Source organism: Solea solea, chromosome 7 (assembly GCF_958295425.1).
Source record: "Solea solea chromosome 7, fSolSol10.1, whole genome shotgun sequence".
Lineage (NCBI taxonomy): Eukaryota > Metazoa > Chordata > Actinopteri > Pleuronectiformes > Soleidae > Solea > Solea solea.
In genome coordinates, this window is record NC_081140.1 from 11,451,831 (window position 1) to 11,475,476 (window position 23,646).

Genomic DNA, 23,646 nt, shown 5'->3' on the forward strand with positions numbered 1-23,646 from the left:
TTCTTCTTCTTCTCTTGGCTCTTTCCTTTATGGGTCGCCACAGTAGATCATCTTCCTCCATCTTGGCCTATCCCATACAGCATGTCACTTACTTTAAATTCACTTATTTACTGGACCATTTGCTGTGGTTTGATTCTTATTCCTTTTTTCTTTTGCAAAACTCTCATTGACTTAATGTTAATTCAGAACCCAACATTCAACAAGTATGTTGACAGTGTGTTCCTTAATCTGTAGTCACTGTTTCTGAACCTACGGTCAGTTGGTCAGAGTGTCAAATTAACCTCTGCATGTTTTTGGACTGTGAGAGGAGACCCACACACACACACAGGGAGAACGTGCAAACTTCATACAGAAAGGCCCGGGCTTGGAAGCAGACCAGCAACCTTCTTGCTGGGAGGCTGCTCACGATTTAATAATTGATATTTAATTGTTTTAGTGATATGTAAATGAGAGGAAGACAGCTGTGTCTTTGGGAAATGCAGAGCTGTACGGTAGCTGATAAAATATTCCTGCCACCTGTTCCAAACTTTCTCACCACATGCCAATTACAACAGGTTGCAGCATTTCTTCTCCTCCCCTGCCTTTAAATATGAAAGCAGGCGATGTGTGTGTCCATGAATGATGAATGACAAGAAGCCGTTTTCTGGCGTCGTGTCAGGAGCACTCCCTTGTTTTAAATTCTAATGTTCCTGATCTGTCAGACCCATTTGGTGAGGATTGTTTGTGAGAGAAAAGATAGAGAGGGAGGCAATTTGAAGTGGTAAAAGACAGATTCAGGAAAAACACAGACTGATAATAATAATGAGAGAAAAAGCAGAAAATACTGACCACATTTTTAATATTCTCGGTCTGTATGTACCTAAATAACCATGTGAACCGAAATGCACATGGATAATCACTTAGTCATAGATGTACTGTGGACAACGGCACGCATCTACTTTCATTTGAGCAGCAGCAGTGTAGTGTCCTCGCTGTGTAGTGTGATCCTCCGCTTTCATCCCCCTGATACACGGACAACATCTTTCAACTGAAACGAGATTATAAATTACTAAAGACCCAAGTGTAGAGCTTTCTGTGATTCCATGGCCTATGATCCCAGGAATAAGAAAGGATAAGAGCACACATTTCCTTGCTGCTATCAAGGCATACACAATGCTTTGTTTGCTGGTTTTTGGGGACAGGGGAAGCTCATTTCAGGCCCAGTTATTTATACATTCTGCCATAGAGATCCATTGAAGCTCAGCTTCCACTGGTTTTAATGCACCATGCTGCAATTGGAATGAAAGTGTTGTTGTTGTTTTTTTGTCTGTCAAAATCTGCGATCATTGGTATTTGGATTAAGTTGATTTTCACAGCAGGTATTTTTCGACATGAAATTGTAGGATAAACACACGTGTAACCAATAATATTAATTAGTGTAAGGGCAGGTCACACTGAATGCTTTAACCTGTAGAAGCTTGTTTATGGGTTGTTGTTTTTTCAGAATTATGTTAGATTAAAACTCCATACATGTCTCCTGTGTTCCAATTAAGTGATTGAGAAGTAATTATACTGTACGGTTATTTAAGCATTGCTAAAACAACAAATCTAATGGTGGCCTTAAGACTGAATTACTGAAACAGACAGACGACCAGACATACATGGGCAAAAACATAATCTCCCTGGTGGAATGAATTATCAAATTTTTCTTCTCACTGTGGCATTACTGTGCAAGTGCTTTACTCATATTGAAACACTCAACAGGACTCTCTCCCTCTTTCCCCATCTTGATGCGTGTGTCTGTGTGTCTGTGTTTATAGCTCAGGAGGAAGATTTCCGTCTCTACTATGCATCATTGTTTGCTGTCCCTGTCAGCAGGGGCAAGGCTCAGGCTCAGATTACCACACCTGAATCGTGCCTTGTCATAGATGTCCAGGATGAGGTGAGACAAACTGCTGCATTTTATTTTAACAGAAATGTTTTACCTGCATGAACTTGCATATCGAATCTAGACAGAGCAAGCAGGGAGTAAAGTCACACAAGACCTCACAGGCAACAGCACGTCCTTTGTTACCGTCTTTATCGTGCTGTCTCATTCTCCATTCTTTTTATTTTTCTGTAGACAGACACGGATATAAATGGAGACTGTGCAGAGAAGAGGATGAACAGCAACAGAGAGTAAGCCTCAGTTTCAAAATGTTTCTTCTGTGACCTTAAAAGATACCTACCAAGAAAAACAGCGATGGTGTTCTGTGTGACAAAAGCGCCATGTCTGTCAAAAGAATTAACAAATGAGATAAAATAAGAAACTAACAAAAAGGCAACAAGCAAAACACAAACAGAAAAACAGAAAAAAACTAATCGGATCAAGAATGTATCTAGCTTGACTTTTTTGACCATATGGACAGGTAAAAAAAACACAATCTCATTCAAACACTTTACGGAGGTGGTTTTCGAATGCGACTCTGATCAGATTTTTACAGATCCGTTTCAATCTGAACCTCGCGGTCGCTCACACAGGATTTCATAGTGTCTCCTTCGTCACTCGCAGCGCGTCTCAGAAGTTGACATAGATCCGCAGAGACGGAAGTTAATTGGAGGCACATTAAACGATCAACACAGTGGAAAACAAAATGGGATAATGCTGAATGTCTTTTCTCGCATTTTGAAATTCGAGTGCCATATTGCATCATCAAACGTCCCCACCACACGATTCCACCAAGCATCGCTGGTGGAATTCTTACAAATTCTATTTGGGCTGCAGTCTAAACAAGCCCTATATACACTCGAGAGGCAGGCATCATCAGACACCGGTGAATCAAATTAGTGTGGGGCAGACAATCCACAGGGAAGCCAGTACAGGAAGTCAAACTTAATAAGGTACACACACTAGGAAAAAGTACAAAAATAAAACAGGAAACCAGACACAAAGTAAAAACAGAAGCAAACGGGTAAGGAAAACACAAAGTCCAGAAACAACTGTCCAAACAAGAGCAACTTAATCCAGGGGTCAAGACAAAAAGCAAAATTGAGTAAAGTGAGTGTCTCCAAGAAAGACATGTGCAAGCTACCTATGAACAGTGTCCACAGGTCTCGTCCTAGACCAAAGTGATATCATGAATAGTTAAAGAAACTGTTAAATGCATTGCTCATCCAACACATGTCATACAATAATATATTTATCATATACAGTGTTCTTTTTAAACCATAAGGGAGGAGAAAATTGTATAATGTGATGCATCTTGGTGTGAAAATCTTCATCTTGATCTTAATTAAAAAAAAAGTAGTGCTGTGAAGATTTGCTGAACTGTGAACAACACCCACTGGCTCTGTGAAAAGAAATCCGGCTAATTTACTTGCCGCCCATTGATCAAAGTTGCTCAATTTATATTGTGTCATTTGATTAAATAAATTGTTAACCCTACCAGCATGCAATAACAGTCAGTCAGTATATATTTAATAGGGAACTGATTGATTGATAAGCCTTTTATACGGAATACTTTAAAGCAATTTCCAGACACAAGGCTGGGACCAACAGCATTTTCCAGCCTTTTACTTAATATTTATCTGTATATGTGTAAATAATTCAATGAAGTTGTGATTCATTCATCAAAACTCTCTTGGAAATGTCTGGTTTATTCAAATGAACATATAATGCAAGATTTAGCTTTTGTCGTGGTTTAGGTTGCAATAGTTTGTAAAAAAATGAGTCCACAAAACTGGCTTAAAGTATAACAATGGCACGTGCTAGTAACATTATGTAAAGCCATTAACAGGTGGACATGGACCCCACCATTCCACACACAGGGTTGTCTTGTCTGAGCAAGGAAGAACACTGGTGCCCCAAATGACCTTGACCAGCGAGGGGCCCTCAAGAGTCAGCCTGTCTTCTCCCAGTCCACCGCAGCTATCCAGACTGTGCGGATCACCAACGCAACCTAAACCCACTCACAAGCGTCGACCGTCTAAGGCTGAGACTTCAAAAGCAAAGCACTCAATGAAATGTAAGCTGTGCATTTAGTTATTTTTATAAAGATGAGCTGACGGGGAGTTATTTTTTTTTTTGCTTTTTCTGTTGAGACAGTAAAAACAAACTGACATTATAAGATCACTGTATTTTTACTCTTGCTCTGTTGCCGATGTTTATGAGCACAAATAACTTTATTCTTGGACAAATGCATATTTTATAGTGTTCAGTTACAGAAGGAAAGGATAGTGCAGTTATGCATTGTGTCCATGCTACATACATTTATTTTTGACGTAAAATAAAAGAGTGTAGAACAGTTTCTGTAAAGTTGAATGAAGATGCATAGTGCGTGTGAGTCAGGAGGGAGTGTGGTATTATAGATGGTCCTGTTTTAAGGTTAGATGCTCCAGCAGCTTAGTGATGTATGATGTGAACATTTTTATTTTCATTTAAATACCTCCTCATCTTCTCCTGGGGTGGTGCAAGGGTCATCCTGCTCCCTGACTGTGCAGCTGCTTCTTGCAGCACCTCTCATCTCCATATGTTTGTTTGTGTTTACAACTGTCTTTCAAAACAAGTGCCAGACCAGGTCTGTCCATCATTTCTGTTACCTGACACATGGAGATGAACTGAGGACTAAATGTAGATGTTCTCTGCACATGATTCCCCTGATTCTGTTTAGTCAAATTTCCGAAGCGTTGAAGTGAAGATTATTTACATTAATATCAAGTGAGAGTTGATTTCTACGTCAATCAGGTCATCATCTGTCGTTAATTACTTGAAGATGCGGTCATAAAGACTGTTGAGTATATTGTTTGAGTTGATGTTTGGAAGTTTAAAGAGGATTTTTGCCTTAGAATTTACCATCTAGCAGTGCTTTTGAACACATTTTAGTTTCTTTAGTTTCACCTCTTATAGTGAACAAAGACAGCAATACAAACAGAAAAACAGCTTTTCTTGCACACAAACACACATATATATGTGTATATATATATATATATGTACATATATATATATCTATTGTTGAACATTATGTGCTTTTCTTCGATAGAGATAGTGGAGAAAGACATGAAAGACGGTGTGAGAGGCATCTGTCAGTTTTTGTTTTTAATTAAATCCTGCACAGCATCAAAAGGCTGAGTCTGCCAAACACCGTAGTTTCCCTTGAGAAAGTAAGAAAAGCCTAAGATTTGTAATTGAAGTGGCTGCAGAACTCAGTACCTACAGTACACGGTAAAAAAAAAGATGGGTCACCTTTGCAGCTTTGTGTAACTGCACTGCACTGGTTACTTGCTGAATGGAGGACAGACTTGGAGCGACATTTCTTTTTTGAAAGACAACCATAAATCACGGCTGTCGTGTGGAGATTAGAGGCTCTGCATGGAGCTGCTGCACAGTCAGGAAGCAGGATGACCACTGCATCACCACAGGAGAGGGTAAAGAGTGATTTGAATAAAAAACGGCTCACATCATACTTCACTAAGCTGCTGGATCATCTAACCTTACCTTACGTAGTAGCATTTATAACACCACATCTCCTCCTGACTCCCACACATGCATTTACTCGGGCCCGACAGGAGACTTTCCTGATTATCATGTTTACAGAGACAGTCAAACTTTTACAACCTTACTATTATTTCTTCACAAGGCTAATTTTACCTTGCATATTTAGCTTTTTCATCTCTAGGCAATACAGTAGAACCACTACATACTGTATGTTTGCATACATTTAAAGTACTTCATTAGTTTGCCTTTCTTCTAGAAGTGCATTTAGAGGGAAAACCCACTACTCTAACCTTACAACCATGAGTTGGCACATGATCAGATTTAGTGAGTGTGACATCATTATTGTCATTGGAAATAATATATGTTCCCTCAAGGCTTGCAACATCTAATACATAATTATCTTTTGTGCAGCTTCACCCTCTCAAACTGTGCCACCATTATGCCCGACTGCCGAGACTCCAAGGACTTCCCGGACATCCATCAGGACACCGGCCTTAAATTCACAAAAGCCCATGTGTTACTCCACTGTACACAAATCAAGTGCTGACCATGGGTCATCACAACCTTTGTCCTCGTCACCAAATTCCCAGCATGAGATCCTTAAATCCTCTCGCTCCCCCTTTTCATTTACACCTGATGAGTCTCTTCACCTGCATCCAACTCCTCCTCCTCCTCCTCCACCTCTTAGGTCTACATTCACAGTCTCACCATCAAGCTCTGCCGAGTCACCTTCGTTGCCCAGAGTTAACCGTTCAACCCCATTACACCAAAGTTCAGACTCATATCTGTCTTCCAATATATTCCCCAGACCAGTCTCATCCCTAAAGCTGTCACAATCACCACCAAGCAATCTGGATTCCCCAAAGCAATCCCAGCGTTCCTTGTTTGAGCCCGAGTCCCTCCTATCTGATGATCAACTTCGGTTGCCGCAGTCCGACAGGCCAGACCCACAGCCGAAATCCCTGGAACTAAATCACTCACAGACAAACCCTGTGCCATTCAGTGCAACTGTAACGACTCCATCAAGTTTATCTCTGTTTAATGAGTCCCTTCCAGATGCAAACTTGAGATATAAGTCAATTCCGCCATATGGGGATGCTCCAGTTTTAATGTCCACATCCTTCATCTCTGGTAGCCACAAATCAACTCTTTCTCGTCAGGTCACAGAGTGTGTCTCATCGCTTTCATCGCATCCTTTAAATGTAAACCAGAATATTTCTTTAGCTGTGAAAATGGAGAAGGAAGAGGCACCATCAGTGGGTAAGTGAATTGTGATAATGAGCTCTCTCTGTGTGTGTGTGTCTGTGTGTGTACTCATTTTTATGATCTCTTCAGGACCTTTTCTGGTATAAACACTGACTTTTTCCCAGACCAGAAGTCAAAGCTCGGTCCTAATGAGACAGAACTCCATTTTTTAAGGCCCTGTTTAAAGTTAGGTGTAAGTTAGATGTAAATGGCAGTTAGGTTAAGGTTAGGGTCTAGCATTACCTGGTTATAGTTAAGGTTAGGGATGAGGCATAAGTTTGACTGTCCAAATGAATGGAAGTAACAAGAAAAGCTATGTGTTGAACTGGTGACATGAGCACATTATTTTGGCATGTAGTTTATTACATTTAAGTGTTTTAACTGGTGTTGTGGTTTGGTCTTAAACTACACATCTGAAAATGATCATTTTAATGTTGGCAGTGACTACAATTGCAACATGAGGTGCAATGTCTCCTCCCATCACCAAGAGTATATGACAAAGCTCCTTAATATGTACATAAATAACAGCACAATTTGCAATTAGGAGTTCTTCTCGACATCATGGAGTTTCATGTTGTGTTTGTCCCTCTTGAGTTTCTTTTCTCCCCATTAAAGATTTCTCACAATCCAAAATGCATTTGGCAATTTACCCTCCATATAATTAACAACTTCCCACCTCGTCTTAGCATTTAATAGAACGTTCTCATGTCAGACATTGAAATGCTGATGTAATTGCACTGAATAAGAAGGTGGAAAAAAAAAAGGACAGAGTTGTGAATGTCAAAGTTTCAAAAGTAGCATGCATTAATTTCCGTCACCAATTGAAGTTTCTTAAGGTTTAGACACAATTATATGCCAGTGTGATTTTAAGCCCACCGGAAGGCGAATATATGTGTCCACCTACACGTACTTCCTTTCCCTTCCATTCCTAACACCTGCAGTCTATCACTGTGCATGTTTTGATTAGATTTTTACTGAATCTTTCAGAGACCAAACAATAATATCCATAGGCCAAGAGAGATTTCCAACGACACATATTTCACACCTCATTTTGCCTGAACACAATTGTCATTGCCCAGGGACTTTATACAAACAAAATGAATCTCAAGAGTGATGGTTCCCTTTTATTTCACAGAGCTGGTCAAGCCAATTTAGACCAAGCCATTAAAATGTTGTCATCGGTTCCTTTCAGGGGCATTACATGATCTTGCGTTCACTTCCTGCATGGTGATTTATGCTAACCATTACTCCGAAAACCCCATTTTCAACCATCAGCCCAACATGTCACCTTTGTCCCAAATTGCTCCCAGTTGTGCTGATGCAGTTTCCCCGTTGTCTCTTTTTCAGTCCAAAGTTTGTCCCCAAAAAATAAACTATGACACACACAAGGCATTTTTGCAAGAGCACTTAAGATGCACGTGTTCAAATCGTTTTTTTTGCAGAAACCTTTGCATTGTTTTCTGATGTTTTTACGTTTTAAACACTATACACTGTGTCTGTGTCTCTTAAGAAGTAAAAACTGTGACAAAATCTGCACTTTAAATGACATTGAAATATATACGTTCTACAGTATGGACTGTTCAATGTCCTATTGCTCTTTTTTGGTAATCCTCATTGCTGGCCTCTCCTCTAATCATTAATCATATTTTTTGCTTTCCCTTATCTTTTCCGTCCTTCACTTCCTTCCCTTCCTACAGCTCTTTGACCAATGTAAACGTCTGCTTTATCAGCTTGTTGGAGCTTAATGCATGTGTGAAAATGTCAAGGACACTTACATCATATTTTAGAAAAGAAAATGTTGCTTCAGAGGTTCAAAGCATAATAAATCAAGGACAACTGATGTGCTCCTCCAGTTCTCCTCCAAAGTAGAGACACTGGGGTTCTTTAAATCACGGTAGAATTTGTTGGAGACATTTACAGCTTAAATTATAATTCAAAACACTGTATGTCTTTTATCATCTCAAGTGATGTATGTCTGTATTTTTTTATTTTTTTATGAAGACAGTGGAGATGAAATGTCAAGTGATAGTCTGGTTCTGGCTCCACATGTGGAAGAAGCAGAGACACATGGACATTTAACCAGAGGGAGATCCAGAGAAGAAGAGCAACAACATTCTGCCACATCTCATTGCAGAGATTCCTTTGTTCATACCGATGATGAAATAGTAAAAGGTCTGCTGACTGATGAGCCGGAACAGCTGTCAGAAACATCCATGGTAACATATTTCCACACTCCCACATAGTTTTTGATTTTTCTGTGACGGAACCCTGGGTCAGAGCGAGATGTAGCAGCTGTATTTTCTTGAAAGTTTTAGTGAAGGAACTTTATTCAGTTCAACAGTAAATATGTTTTTTAAAGGGTTGTCAAGCTCACAGTATAGCCAACAATATAAAAGATTTCACTGCCAGTGAACATTAGCCCAATTAGGCATTTATAATTTGACTTAATCGCCTCCGTTTGTAATAATGTAGCACACTTTTCAGGATAATCAAGGTTAAAATCATAAAACATCACATTAGAAAATGTGAAACACATTACACATAAAACACGGCATTAATCATGCGTTAATTAATAACATTACAGTCATAAATGAGTGAGCTTTGATCAGTGATTTGAAAGTAACAGGTGTGAACAGCCTCAAATGTGTTTAGAGAGAGTTCTGGTGGAACAGGGCCACGGAATGCTCTGTTGTCACAGGTTCTGCGTCTGATCTTGTGTGGTGGAGACGGCAGGTTTGCATCTGAGAATAATGTAGAATAAGAATAATAATAAAAAATAAAAAAAAGGAGCAGTAGGATTCACGTCAGAAAGCATCAAATTGTCCCAGTGTGACCTTAATCAAGTCAAAACTTTGTTCACATGATACAGCAACCTGATTAAAGCAAATTGATTTGTTTTGATTGCATGAAATTATTACTTTCTTACTTACGTTGGGATATAATTAATTCTATTGCAGTGATGAAAGATATTCGGTTGCCAATAAATCAACAAAACAATTCCTGTGGTAGTGATATTCTAACTTGCTAAAACTTTCAAATATTTCAAGGACAGGTAATAAAGGGAATAAGCCGTAGAAGTTTTAGATCCACACCATTATACTGAACAGAACATAATAATTCCATAGAACGAGAAGATTTAGCGGCGTACAGTTCGTCTCTTATTGAAGCTGACCTGCTCATTAGATAACATTTGTATCACTCTAATTACTTTGCATTATTCATCCATAGCTCTGAGACAACTAAGGCTGTGGTGTTTCAGTTGGTTCTCACATTGCTGGAAGAAAAGAGACACAGGATGGATTAAACGGACAACCTCCTGAATGGTCCCCAATGATGCATCGGCTCTTTAATGGCATGAATCCTTTATGCTGCGACAGAGGAATGAAAAAAATAGGTAGTGGGCTAGAGCTTTATTAAAAAGCTGGGGCAGAATGAGGTCCATGATTGTGAAGATGGTGGTTATCTGTGGCCTATCCACCTAAATCAAACTGCTTCTAATATGATTAGATAATGATAAGGTGATTTTTTCCCCTCCGTCTCCCTCCCTCTCTCTTTCTCTGTCTGTCTCTGGGTGTGATATTTTTCCTATCCTATCGTCTTGGCATTGTATTTCTCCATATTTCTTCAGACTCCTTTACTTCTGCCCCTCTTTACCATAGTTTTGGCATCCATATTGTTATGTGCTGACATCGATCCAAACAAAGACAATCACATTTTTCCCTGATACCCGGTCTCATTGTGGCTCTTGCTGTGTTGTTGTGGAGCTCCTCTTCCTGTCTCCTGCTTGACATTCTCCATTCTTGCTCCTACCTCTGTCTGAGCAACACGATTCCCACATGCCTTCCTTCCTATTATTTCCTGGCCCATCTGCATTGACTCTCACTACTGTGGCTAGCATGCAAATGCATCAGATCTAATCTTAACTAAACAGAGCTTCCTCATTTTACACCCGTCTCACAGGAGGACACTTGTGTGGGAAGAACAGCGAGCCCACCAGGGCGTTGTGAGGTGCTCGCACCAGCTCCAGGGGTTAATTAAAAATCAATTCATCAAGTGGAAACAAAGGAAACGGCGAGAGAGAGCAGAATAATCCCAAACCAAAGAAACTGGCTAATTAATATGCATTTACTCGGGCAAAAATGGAAAAACATACATTCTGACATTACCTGAATTAACAAGTGATATTTCATTTCAGTTTGTCCTTTAAAACTGCTTTTGTGAGGATAGAAATAAAACTCCAACCATGAGACTAAAGTATTAATTCCCTTTTCCCCTGTACTTTCTTCACTCTATGTCCTCCCCTTCTCTTCACCCCACAATACACCATCCATTCCATCCCCCTTTTCAACCTCCTCCATAATTTATTTCCCCCTTCTTAAATTCTCACTGTCTTTCTGTGTCACTTCTTCCACTTTTTTTCCATTTTATACCGCTCCCTCCCTCCCTCCTTCCTTCCATCTCATCCCTCCATCTGTTTCCATTTCCTCATAGGTGATGTCCTACTGGAGTGCTGGGTCTGCATCAGAGGAATCCTGTGATGTGAGTCTGGATTTGAGTCGTGGTCACTCTGACCCACTGCAAACACACCAACCTTCACCCAACGAGTCAGACCCACCAGGTATTTTGAAGCATGGGAAGTGTTTTAACATACTTATATGTGTGTGTACATTTTCACGCACCTTATTATTATTATTTAGAGTTTTTTTTTAGGCTTTATACTTGGCCTGTCTTTTTTCTGTAAATTACAACAGATAATGCCATAGCAGGGTTTGTGCTTCAAGACATTAGATTATAAAGATTACCTCTGTGTCCAACTTTTGCTTGGAGATACTTTCCAATTTGCAAGCGTTGTTCATATCACAAAGGCCTCGTAATAGGATTTAGAACAAATATGTAGAAAAGGAGAGCTTACAAGAGAGATGAAAATGAGTTTTAAACCCAGAGGAGTGTTGCCTGCTTCCTGGAAATGGAAGGATGGGGGACATCACTGATAATTTACCACCAGTAGGTCCAAGGGGAGCTTTCTTAAGATTCCTCTGTTTTATTTTTTTATCTCTGTGTCTTTGTGCACATGTCTGCGTGCCATCTTTTTCTAAGATATGTGAACTCCTATTCAATGATTCCATTTTGTAACATTGCAGCTGTTCAGTCTGAAAACCTATTGCGTGGAATTAGCTGGAAAAATAAATGGGCCGCTTTTTTGTCATGTAGTTATTTATGTTGTTGTCTAGTTCACTTAATGCTAGTATTTCATTACCCATAGCACATGCTAATTTTATCCCAATGAGTTGTAGCTCCACAGATTTCTTTGCACTCCTCATTCTTGTCTTTGTCACATTTCACCTTGATCTACATCCAAGAAATATTGTTTTACAAGATGGTTCTAAAGTGTTCTGGTGAAGCCATTGAGGAAACATGAGGAATATTCCTATTTGTGATTGCAGCATGGGCACTCACTCGATAATGTAATCGTAATGTAAATCAGCCGGGTGTGTGAGGTTTGTTTAATAAGTCCGATGGATGCATGCATCACAGTTAAAGCAGTAGACCAGTCACACTTGTTGCTCTGATCCAAGGCTTATTGATAACATATATTTCAAACAAAGGCATTTTTCTTTTGACACAGCAATTTCCAAATTCACATTTCTAATTCATATTTTGTTTGATGAAGTAAATTTGTTCTGGCAAAAAAAATGATCCCATCATCATTTTCGCCCTCCTCTGGTGTTAAAGCCAATTCTGTCTCTGTGTCGTTGTCAAGCCTGTGTTAAGTGAAAGGGGTTGACAGTGAGACTCCCACAAGGGCACAACTTACTATCCATGCACCATGCAGCCAGCCGCTCGTCAAACCCCCGTACTGTCTGTGCCACCGTCGTTAAAGCTCCAAAGTTAATGAGAGAGAAAGGTTAGAGAGGATGAATATCACCTTGACAACACTCCACATCCATTTATGTCTCTCCATCCCTCCATCTGTCTCCACGATTTTTCTCTTTTTTTTTCCCAGGCAGGGCTGAGGTCCAAAAGGTGTAAAATGTCTCCTGCTCTACCTCTCCACCCCGCTCTCCTTTTTGCTCTCGCTCCCTGTCACCTGGTCAGTCAGAAAATGAGGTTGTTAGTCTGCAGTTTCAGACTTGTGTGCATCCAGTCAGAAAGAGAGGGGGAGACATGGGGAGCAGAGAGAAGGACAGAGGCAGAAAGGTGCTGAAAAGCACCCGGAACAGACAAAAGAAACTGTGAAAAACAGGACAGACCAACACATTGACTGAACTGCTGTGGTATCTTAATGTGCACTTTTGACTCATTTGTATTTCCCCAAAATGTTTCATTTCTTGTGTTGAGTCCGTCCGACTCCTCTCATCCTGTCCACCTTTCATTTGCTGATGATTTAGATTAGTTAGTAGACTTTCCCTCCAGTCAATATTATTAATTGATTGCCTAACCACTGGAGAGAAAGAAGAAAACAGCAGTAATTGCATTGTAGCTGTCAGGACTGGCTGAACATGCTTGTTATAGTATGCTTTGGTATAGACGCTGCTCGAGGATGAATAAATGACTTTACTGAGTATAATCGTGTAATATTCACACATTTAATATCGCACTTATAGTTTTTCTTAGTTGGTAAACAACCATGAAAATAAATAATGTCACTGTACGTATATTGGCAAAACTTTATAATAAAACCTCGCTGCACAGCCGTGGCCTGAAAAACCCTCCATATGTTGAGTTTTTGCATTCAGTCACACTTTGAATGTATTGCTAGTTAATTAGCTCGCTTTACATCATCCATTTAAACACCTGACAGCAGCATCACAGTGCATGATCTGTATCTTTGGATTCTATTTATCTTTTCTGTAAGGGGACACACAAGCAGGTGGATGGAGTAAAGGATGCTTTCAAAGCAGGGCCAGTAATTAGTGGAGGTGTTAATTGGACAATCGATCATTCAGTTTTTTATTAAGGTTTTATGTTTCTAGCGTTTGTTACAGCAACGGTCGGTCAGTGGTCAAATAGTTTAATACTGCCCAAGAAGAAACAGGTTCAAACCACCAAAATATTTTTTTAAACTTTTAACTTTTCCCTTTATTTTCCTTATTCCAGAATAAAGTAACTGTAAAAGCAGTCCCTTCAGCATGGTTGTCTTCATTTTTCTTTTAACTGTAAATGTCTATAACTGGAATATACTCAGGTATGAAACATATGACTGATGGTGTATTTCTGGCTGCTCTTTGTATTTTGTGTGACTCTCTGTCTTTTTGGGGCCAGACTCTCATGGACCACACAGCCGCCTCAGAGCCTCCACTGAGAGACACCTGGTTTTCAAAATGATGGACAACCACATGCAGCCAAGCGAAATTCAAATGCGCTCAGCCACAACCTCCAGCAGAGGAGAAATATCAGCAAATGAACGAGGAACATCTGGTAAGTGTGTGTGTGTGTGTGTGTGTGTGTGTGTGTGTGTGTGTGTGTGTGTGTGTGTTTTTATCTGTGGGACTGTGTAAACATTGTCAGGCACACTGAGCTCTACCTCTCACGGACTGACGCACACAATTAATACACATCATATCTGAACATAGCCACACTGAGGCCTAGATTATGCAGGTTTCTCAAAGAGATTTTACTTTGATCCTCTTTTACACACACACACACACACACACACTCACACATTGGGAGTCGGTCCAGGAATAATGTATGTCCTCATTACTTCCTATACATTTCCAGAAAACACTTATGTGTTTATGCACATACATTAATGCTACACCCACAAACTACTGCCAATCAGCCACCATCCTTTTTTTTTTTTACTATAAACAACCATGTTTAAAAATTACCATTTATTTCCCCCACTTGCTCCTTTTTGTACTGCAAAATTATTTTGCTCTGCTGTTTTCTTCATGAATCTTTCCCTCTCTATTTGCACGTTGTTAATTTTTTTTTACAGTGCACTGTCATTTTCTTCTCCTTAGCCTGTTCATTCTTAGCGAATGTGATGCTTGAACGGCATCAGGGAACGTCCTGTTTTTTCATTTAGGCCCACATGTTACCTGATTAGAGCAGCCATACTGCTCGCATGAGCTGTGCTGCTCTCCTGTAGGACACAGTTCTCCCCTTGTTTTCTGTGAGCTGCACATTATGGACAAAAGTATTTGGCCACACCTGTTAAGTGGGGAATCCAGGTGTTTCAGACTTTTTGAGGCCCCTTATCTCCAACGAAGGGCAGTCTTAATGCTCCTTTTCTATTCCAACATGAATGTGCCCTATTGCACAAAGCAAGGACTATAACGACATGGTTTGATGAGTTTGGTGTTGAAGAACTTGACTGGTCCGCACAGAGCCCTGACCTCCACGCCATCGAGCACCTTTGGGATAAACTGGAACAGAGATAGTGAGTCAGGCCTTCTCGTCCAACATCAGTGCCTGACTTCATAAATGCTCTACTGGGCAAAACTCCCATAGAAACACTTCAAAAACTTTAGGAAAGTCTTCCATGAAGTGTGGAAGCTGTTATAGCTTCAAAAGGGGGACCAACTCTGTACTAAAGACCCTGTTGTTGTAATGGTCAGTTCTTTTTCATATAGTGTAGTTCCTGGCAAAATATACAGGTCTTTTCCAGGTCTATATTTTATTTGTTTTTATTTTGAGACTCCAATAAATTATCTTTAAAAGTTCTATATTTATTTTACCAATTTACCAATAGCAAATTCCAGTTCCCTCAGTTAAGCTTTTTAAGAAGCCTCCCTAAAAACCCACTTTCTTCTGATTGGCCAAACATCTGTCAAGCACTTATACGCACTGGCTCATCCTCTTACCAGTGCTGGGCATGCTCTAATAGCAAACTGTCAAGTACAAAATTAGTAAGTGATATGAAAACCGAACATAAATGACTGTAGACTTCTCAAATAAATTCATGGGTTGATGTTGAAGCCTAAATCTGAAACTGAATATTAGAGCACTAGCATCTGTAGTAGCAACAAATTAAAGCAGGACATGTCTCTACTATAAACATACACACCCATTATGATATAAAGTTGAATTTAGTCTCTTAACCACTCAGTTGTGTGTACGTATTATGCCCCTGTTAATGTTGAAAATGTGCCAGCTGAATTTGGAAACATCTGGAAATTCTAGTCTGCTGTTGCCAAATGACTTTACAGTGAACTTATTGTGACTTATTTGTATGTGTCAAAGCTGCTATACTGCTTAAAAAGAACGAGTTGTTCTTAGAGCAGATTATGTGGATTGCAGGCATTGTATCATTATACTGTATATGTCCTTACATCATCCTTTCTCTCTTCTGCTTATCCTATGAGGGTTGCAGTGGGAGCTTGAGCAGCTGACACGGACGGAGAGGGGAGTTAAATCCTGTACAAGTCGTCATACATTTATATAAATGTATGAATAATAATAAGGAAAAGACTAAAACTGTGGGACGCCTTTAATGGGTCCCTTTTAATAAAAGTATCAGAAGGACAGACGAGTGCTCAGCAGTTTTTTTTTATTTCACAAGGGAACAAGAAGCACAGACATTTTGTTAAGATGTGTGTGCATCATCGTGCAGCTCCACTGTTCTGTTTGACAGCATTCTGAAGAAGGATTCTCACCAAAACATATGTGCTTTGACTCCCTTGTGCAATTAATGAATATCTTGAAGTGGCTCTTAACTCCCGATCATGGGAATCCCATTTTCAAGTCGACGACATTTGAATTTCTTATATTGAAACTTCCATTTAGCTACAGCAGCCCGTGTGCAAGCATAGACCAGCGGTTTACCTGAGATTATACAGCAATTTTTCACTTGAAAAACTTTCTAATGTAATCAGTTGTATCTTAATATGACCTATATTGCACACCCTGTGCATGCAAATCAAGGAAGATTGAAATCTGGCCTTCCTCAGGAACTTTTAATCTTTCTCTCTTTTTTACACTGAATATATTTTACATTTATTAAGGAAATCTGTTTTATTTGCTCTAGAATGGAAGCAGGTTAGCATCATTTATCGCTCCTCGTGTTGCTTGGTGTGACAGTGCAGGTGGTTGTGAAGCATTAAGTGGACCGTCTGTGCCTGTTGAAAATAGAGCCTGGACAATGGAAGATTAAGAGAATGAAACCCTTAATAATGAGCTGAAACTGGTTAGACAGCACACAGCATGAGGAATCAGTGAGCTACACATGCACACATATATACACCCACAGCGTCACAGATTCTCAATGGGGGCCTCCGCGATGTAATTTACAGTGAGCAGGTGGGGATGGCTGTTCAATCTGATTCAATTTGATGTAGCTCACAGTAGAGTGGGATGAGACAACACCTATTCCATTAACTGTTGTGATCATCACCGTCTCCCGACTTACCTTCTCTGAACCCTGAGCTACACCCCTCCTTCTCGTAGCTTCTCTTGTCTACATTGCCTCTTCTCTGTTTCTGTAGCTGTGTTCTTGAGATACACTTCACTATCTGTCCTTTTATCTATTGTAAACATCCAGCCATATCCTCCCATGACATCATCCATTCATCTCGCCATATATATCTTTTTTTTCAGGATCAAAGTGGTCCGGCAGGTCCACTCCAACTGTGTCACACCCCGCGATGACAAACCCGAGTCCTCTTCCTGAAACTATGTTTCCCCTCCGCTCTGCCCGCTCGTCTCGCCCTACACTGGGCTCAGACTTGGGTCCAGCCTTTCATCCGGTGTCCCAGGCAGCCCAAGAGATCATGGAGATCTGTAGTGTGGACCAGACAGGCTGTGAGGACCCTGACCTGGACAGTGACACAGCTGCACACCATCTCCATAGTCTTGAGCAAGAACTTAAGATTATGACCAAAGGTACAGTAGAAAGCCAGCACAGGAATACACAAGTCATGCTTAAAAACACACCATCATAGCCACTTCTTACTCTGCATTTGATAATGATTCATAAACAAAGGTGTTTTTATGTCAGTCACACTGGTGTCAGATGAACTGTTTGCTATTAAGGTAATTGTGGTTACAAAATAAGGTCATGAATATCAGCCTCCGCGTGTGCTCATCTCAGAAACAGGGACACAGGCTTCATCATCCGCTGCTGTTAACAGCAGAAGTCAAGTTTTACATGGGAATCAGCCACTGACACGGTGAGTGAAATGCAAACACACTGTACCCAATCCCATCTCACAACTGTGGTCGCTCAAGGCACACAGCATACATTACCTCAATCCATGTCATTGATACTGTCAACAGAAATGTGAATAAATTGCTGTTTAGAGCTTGAAATTACCAGACACAACTTTGGTAACTGTTTCAATTTCCAGTTTGATATTCCAACAGGCATTTTCCCCCCGTGAGTCTCTGAGTGTAGCCTGAAAACTTCCCGTTTTTTATAATTCTAATCTGTTTCATTTTACCGTCATAGGCATGTAATCCATTGCCATGTTCACTTCCACACACTGGTCTACCATTCCCATGGTCCCGATGGGGGGTAATCCCTTTTTTTTGCCTCACCAGTCCCACTCTCTGTTGGATGTGTGGAGTGTGTAATGGATCATTAGCCAACGACTTAAACTTTGACAGCATTTTGGTTCTCAGGGGCCTTAATGTGCTGCTTAATGTTTGGACGTGTGTGAGATAGAGAAAGATAGCATGTCACAGTATCTTCCTCCTATGTCAGAAATTCAGTGTGTACGACTGTGCATTGTTGATGTTTTGTGCGTGTGTGTGTGTGTAATGGGCATAATCTGTGCCAGAGGCCTTGTGCTGAGCAGAGCACTGTGAACATCACATTGAGGAGTGCAATAACTGGATTACCACATACTACACAGAGGGCTCTCTAAATAGCTTTCTACATTCTTCAAATACACACACACACACATACCATATATCTCCAATGCCACTTTTCCACATACAGATGTGTATGTATTATCCCTAATGGAAAAGCAAAGTAAACTGAGTAGAGTCGAGTCGTGCCGAGTTGTGCTAGAGCTGTGTAGTGGAAAAGTGCCATAAGATGATCGTCTTTTGTTTTTCAATTACATAACTCAAATAGTATCATGTTGATGTATCAAACTTATTCTAAGACATGGGCCTCTTTGTTGAGCACAATAACGATACTGTCACAGCTGTAACATTTTAAGATATTCATTATAGCAGGCCCACTATTCTGCAACAAAGAGCAATTACTTTGCCAAGCATAGCCAAACTTGTATAGAGCTTATTTTTTTCCCCACTTCTCCCTAAATGCAGTCGGTACAGTAGACTTGCTTTTTTAATATTGGTCGACTGCAGCAGTTTTATCCTCTCACAGCCACCACAAACTCACTGAGGGGCTAGAGTTATTTTACGAGACAGCCTTTAGACTGTATTGAGCGGTGGCTGCAGCTGAATGATAGAGTGGACGTATGATATTGGAGTTGTACTGTACAGTGGTCTCTTGCGGCCACCGTCATATATAGAATAACAGTCTTATCATAAAAACTCAAGTGAGTTACGCTCTAAGTTTTCTGTTATGAAACGTAAAAACATACTTTTATTTCGGTGAATGTTATCGCAGTAGGATGTGTATAAGAACACCCCCACATCACACAGGTGAATGACAGACCTAGTCTACTGTAGGTATGTGGTATATCCCCCCCCCTCCATATTGAGATATTGACATTTTCATTTAGACTCAGACTTAGTTCTATGTATTTCATCTGATATTTTAAATATAGTTAAAAAAAATGAAGAAAAAGCAATACAATTAGTGTAAATTATTCCAGGATTGGGTGATCTCATTGGTGTGTCTGACACATTACCTTCTTTGAGTGTTTTGTATGCACAATGCTCTGCATGTCATTGGAGACTTTGGTTTTGCAGGGTCAGAGTCACCAAGGAACAAAAGGAGGAAGAGGAGGCTGTGCAGCGAGACCGGCGGAGTGTCCTGTCTCTACCCTGAGATAATAAGCTGCACAGATACACTCATCACACACATATACACATTATATTAACAAATATACATGGAAGCAATCAAAAACGTGCAATAAATGTGAATGAAATCTGGTTCACAGGGTGTAAAGACTGATGCGGATGCCCTTTAACCTCTGAGGCGAAGGCCTAATCCACTCATAGGGGAATAGGTTGTGTGCAGTACTACAAAGTGAGATTAGTGGGTTGGCGAGGTATGTTGAGTTTAAAGCCAGAGATTTCTGTGTCACATAGTTGGCACTATTTTAACCCTAATCCTCCAGATTGCAAATTACGTTGTTGATATAACCTGGTCCAGACCAGGTTATGTTCACAGCTGCAGCTTAAAATCAGCTATAAAAGGTTTTCTACTTACGTGTTCTGCAATTTTGTTATTTGAAGCAGCTTTTTAGGGCACTAGCTTGAGCCACCACTACTTTTGGCTGTTTATTGTTTTTTTTTTAAATATTATTATACCTCTTTACTATTAATAACCTGTTACTCCTGATTGAAGTTGACAGACCCTTACATACATAAAGAGTGAGATGATGCCTCAAATGCCCCGTTTTTGAATGCTCATGGAGCATGATGAAGAAAACCTGTTGTGTACTGTTGGGATAGTTGTTTCCTCTGGTTTGGGATTCAGGTTTTGTTGAGCCAGAGTAAGCAAAGAAAGCCTGGCTCTGTTGAACATGCTTCATAGTACAACCCTGGAGGAAAACAACAAAAGTAAAAACAAAGATAAAATGAACTGTGTATGTATGTGTAAGCATTTTAAAAGTCCACTTAGCAGCACACAACAACTAAACAACACGCCTGATTTGCACGCAGACGTCAAACAGGAGACGCAGCAGTTTTCCCAAATGTGCATTTTTAGAGACTCACAGTTGCACAGGAAACTTTCTAAAAAATATCCACCTTTTGTGTAGACTACTTGGGCAAATAAGATAAATTAAATGCTTTAAAAAAACATTGTTGGCAAGTGTTTAAACAAGGTTGGGATTTGAGTCAGCATTCATACATTATTTTAATAACGGCACATGAAACGCTTTGGACTACAAATCTGTGGATGTATTAACTGAAAGCACAAAAACAATCGAGTTGGAAGTAAACATGGATAAGTGTAAGAGGTGAGAGAAGAGACAAAATGGTGACATGTCGTTCTACTTCTCAGCAGGAGTCTGTGACAATGCCCTTGATTGTGTCTCTGTGTATGTGCAACTGCACACAGACACTTTAAGAGACAGATGTTGAGGTGCACTTGACTGGTTCCACTTTTACCAACAGGAAAGAAACACGTCTTTCTATTCCAGAGTTTGGTGTTAATAAGGTTAGGGTGGCGCTGTCTTTCCTTTCACACATGCACACACCTGTGGGAGACTCCTGCAGGTGATAAATTGTGTTTTTAGGGAAAGAGCAAGGAACTGTGCCAGTGGTCGCCGCTGCTGCTGCTGCCATCTCTCCCTATGACTGTGCAGAAGTTGGGGAAGATAAACACCAGGTGCTGGAACTGGTTTGTCATCTCTGTAGTGAATGTGTCCTGTTGGTGTGTGTTTATTTGTGTTTCTTTTCCTCAGCTTTTGCATTACTCCCCCACAGCAGGTCCTTATCTATTATAGCTGCCACTGTTGTCAGCTGAGCTCACAACCCAGCATCCGTTGGTTTATTGTCAAGAAAATCACGGCTTATTTGTGCAATGCAGTGCGGTTGTCTGTGTGAATAGGAGCATATGCGTTTTATGTTATTTCATGTGTCCAGACGTTAATCACCAGGAGAGGACCACAAAAGCCCTGAAATCCAACAGCAATCACAGTAAAACTGACCGATAGGGCAGGGACATAGAGACAGAGAGACAGACCAAGTGATAGATGAGGAGAGGTGAAAAGTCAGATCTTTCTTATTGTGTTATTGTGTCCGTCACTGAGTTTATCACTTAATGTTAAAGAGAAGAAAAATAAAAAGGTTTCTGGGTTTAACCCCCACCCCATCACTCACAAACGAAGAAAGAGGCTGGAAAAGGAGCGATGACCTCTGTTGGATTGGTGGAGTGTTGGCGTTGTGAGACTGTGTTGTTGTTGAAACTGTCAGGAAGACGGCGATGAAGTGGATAAGTTGACATTTAACCCCACAACCCTTTAACTGAAGCTCAGACTTGGTGTGTTGTAAAACAGTGTGTGCTTTCAGGGTAAATTTAGTCAACATTTTTCAAGAAACATTTGGAAAAAGCTATATACTTTAATTCTTAAACATGCCCCCATATCCTAAATCCTAGACATTAAAGGCAAAACAAATTGAAGAATGATCCTTCCATTTCTCCCCAAGTCAGTGAGGTTTTTATTTATTGTTGGGTTGCCTTTTTTTTTCTTGACAGCAAGTTACATGGTGGAGATATGTTGTTTTGCCTCTGGCTGCATGTCCACTTGTTTTCTGATGAAAACCCATTCAATTTCCTCACACAGAATGCCCTGAAAGGATTCCCTTGTTCACAGACTCTTATAAGTCACCTACAGTGAGCCACAGGGGAGAGCAGCTGCATCCATGAAAAGGGTAAAATAGAAGAAAAGACACTCATAATGTAGAAAGGGATCGGTTTCCATGTATATATTATGAACTTATTATATGAGTTATATTGTAATATCACAAATATTGTGTGTGAAGTCAGTTGTGCATAATCAAGGCTTTAGACAATTTTTTAGAGACAGAATTTTTTTGTTAGTTTAGTGCGATCTTGTCCTGGCTTTGGAATAAGACTAACTATGAGTCATGTTGATGTAGAATGTTATTTTCCCCCCATGTTACAAAATTAAAATCTGTTATTGCACTTCTTGGTCGGTGTGCCTGTGTGTGTGTGAGCTGTGCCAGGAATCCTCTCTGTATATAAATCCATATATTCAAGTAATGACGACTGAGCCTCAGTGAGTTCATTCTTTTTTGTTTTGCCACTGGGAATGATAATAGACTTCTAGCCATGGGCATCACACACCTTTGCAGAAGGCTTTTCTCTTCATCATTGTCCGTGATGAATTACTAATATTAATGGATGGAAGTGTGCTCGTAAGCATCTGGTGTTCACAGTGTGGCTGGTGATACAGCAAGGTCTCCCTGTCTGCTCAGAACTGAACCAGAAACAAAGAGGCAATGAGTCATGAAATCACCTCTGCGGTTACATTTACAGGGTGTTTGAAGTGAGTCGTTTTTAAAATTATGTTTGTGTCTTTTTTTGTTTTGTGTCTGATCTCTGGGCGCAGCATGTGTGCTAAATATGTACTTGGAATGAGTGAAAATAAACAGATTCTGGAATCTGGGTTAAATATTCAGCCATTACACCAGAATGTATTTAAAAAAAAAATCCTCTTCTGCCCAAATATGTTATGTGACTTTAAATGCCTAGTTTCTGTCTTTCTTGAGCAACAACTTACCTGAAATCCAATGTAAAGTGTAGCGCAACGCGGATTAGTGGAAGTGAACAACATCAACTGTTCCCCCTATTGGCATGGGGGTGTAAATGTTGGATGTTGAAGGTAAAACAACCTAAATAAATACTCCTTGATATCATTATTAAATTACTTTTTTCCCAACCCGAAAATACAAATAGAGAAAGTCAGGTATAACTATCCTATTGCCGTTAATATGATTTTCTGGAAAAAGTATGAAAAATAACAATTTAACCTGAGTGAATCTAGCAATTGCATAAAATAAAAAAAAAATAAACGTATTATATTGGTACCAAAAAACTTAATGAAGTTTGGTTGTAGCTAACCTTAAGAGAACCATGGGCTAACGCTCTTTGAACATTGTGTGTTAGTTTTGCCCTTACTTAAAACAAAATTCATATTTGAAAACACTAATACATACATCATGCTAAAACTATAAAGATATAAAAACAATTTTCCTATAATCTCCCTGTAACATATCTGTCTCCAAATGGTTTTTGAATGAATTTTAAACTTGTATTATCAGTCAAAACAGTGTCAGAGTTGGTTTTATAAGTTATCCCCTTCCCATTGGACAGGACAGATGTCTGTCTGTAGACC

The 23,646-nt window shown here is 39.9% G+C and overlaps 1 protein-coding gene across 1 annotated transcript in view; it reads left to right on the top strand.

Annotated features, from left to right (window-relative positions):
- Positions 1-22,433, top strand: part of zbbx (zinc finger, B-box domain containing) — a 54,954-nt gene extending 32,521 nt beyond the window's left edge. Inside the window, exons 12-21 of the mRNA XM_058634464.1 lie at positions 1,800-1,921; positions 2,102-2,157; positions 3,787-3,983; positions 5,864-6,712; positions 8,699-8,913; positions 11,189-11,315; positions 13,961-14,116; positions 17,237-17,521; positions 17,730-17,808; positions 19,526-22,433. Of these exons, the coding sequence (XP_058490447.1) occupies positions 1,800-1,921; positions 2,102-2,157; positions 3,787-3,983; positions 5,864-6,712; positions 8,699-8,913; positions 11,189-11,315; positions 13,961-14,116; positions 17,237-17,521; positions 17,730-17,808; positions 19,526-19,604 (2,165 nt within the window). The 3' untranslated portion in view covers positions 19,605-22,433. The remainder of the gene's footprint in view (positions 1-1,799; positions 1,922-2,101; positions 2,158-3,786; positions 3,984-5,863; positions 6,713-8,698; positions 8,914-11,188; positions 11,316-13,960; positions 14,117-17,236; positions 17,522-17,729; positions 17,809-19,525) is intronic.
- Positions 22,434-23,646: the final 1,213 nt, after the last annotated feature.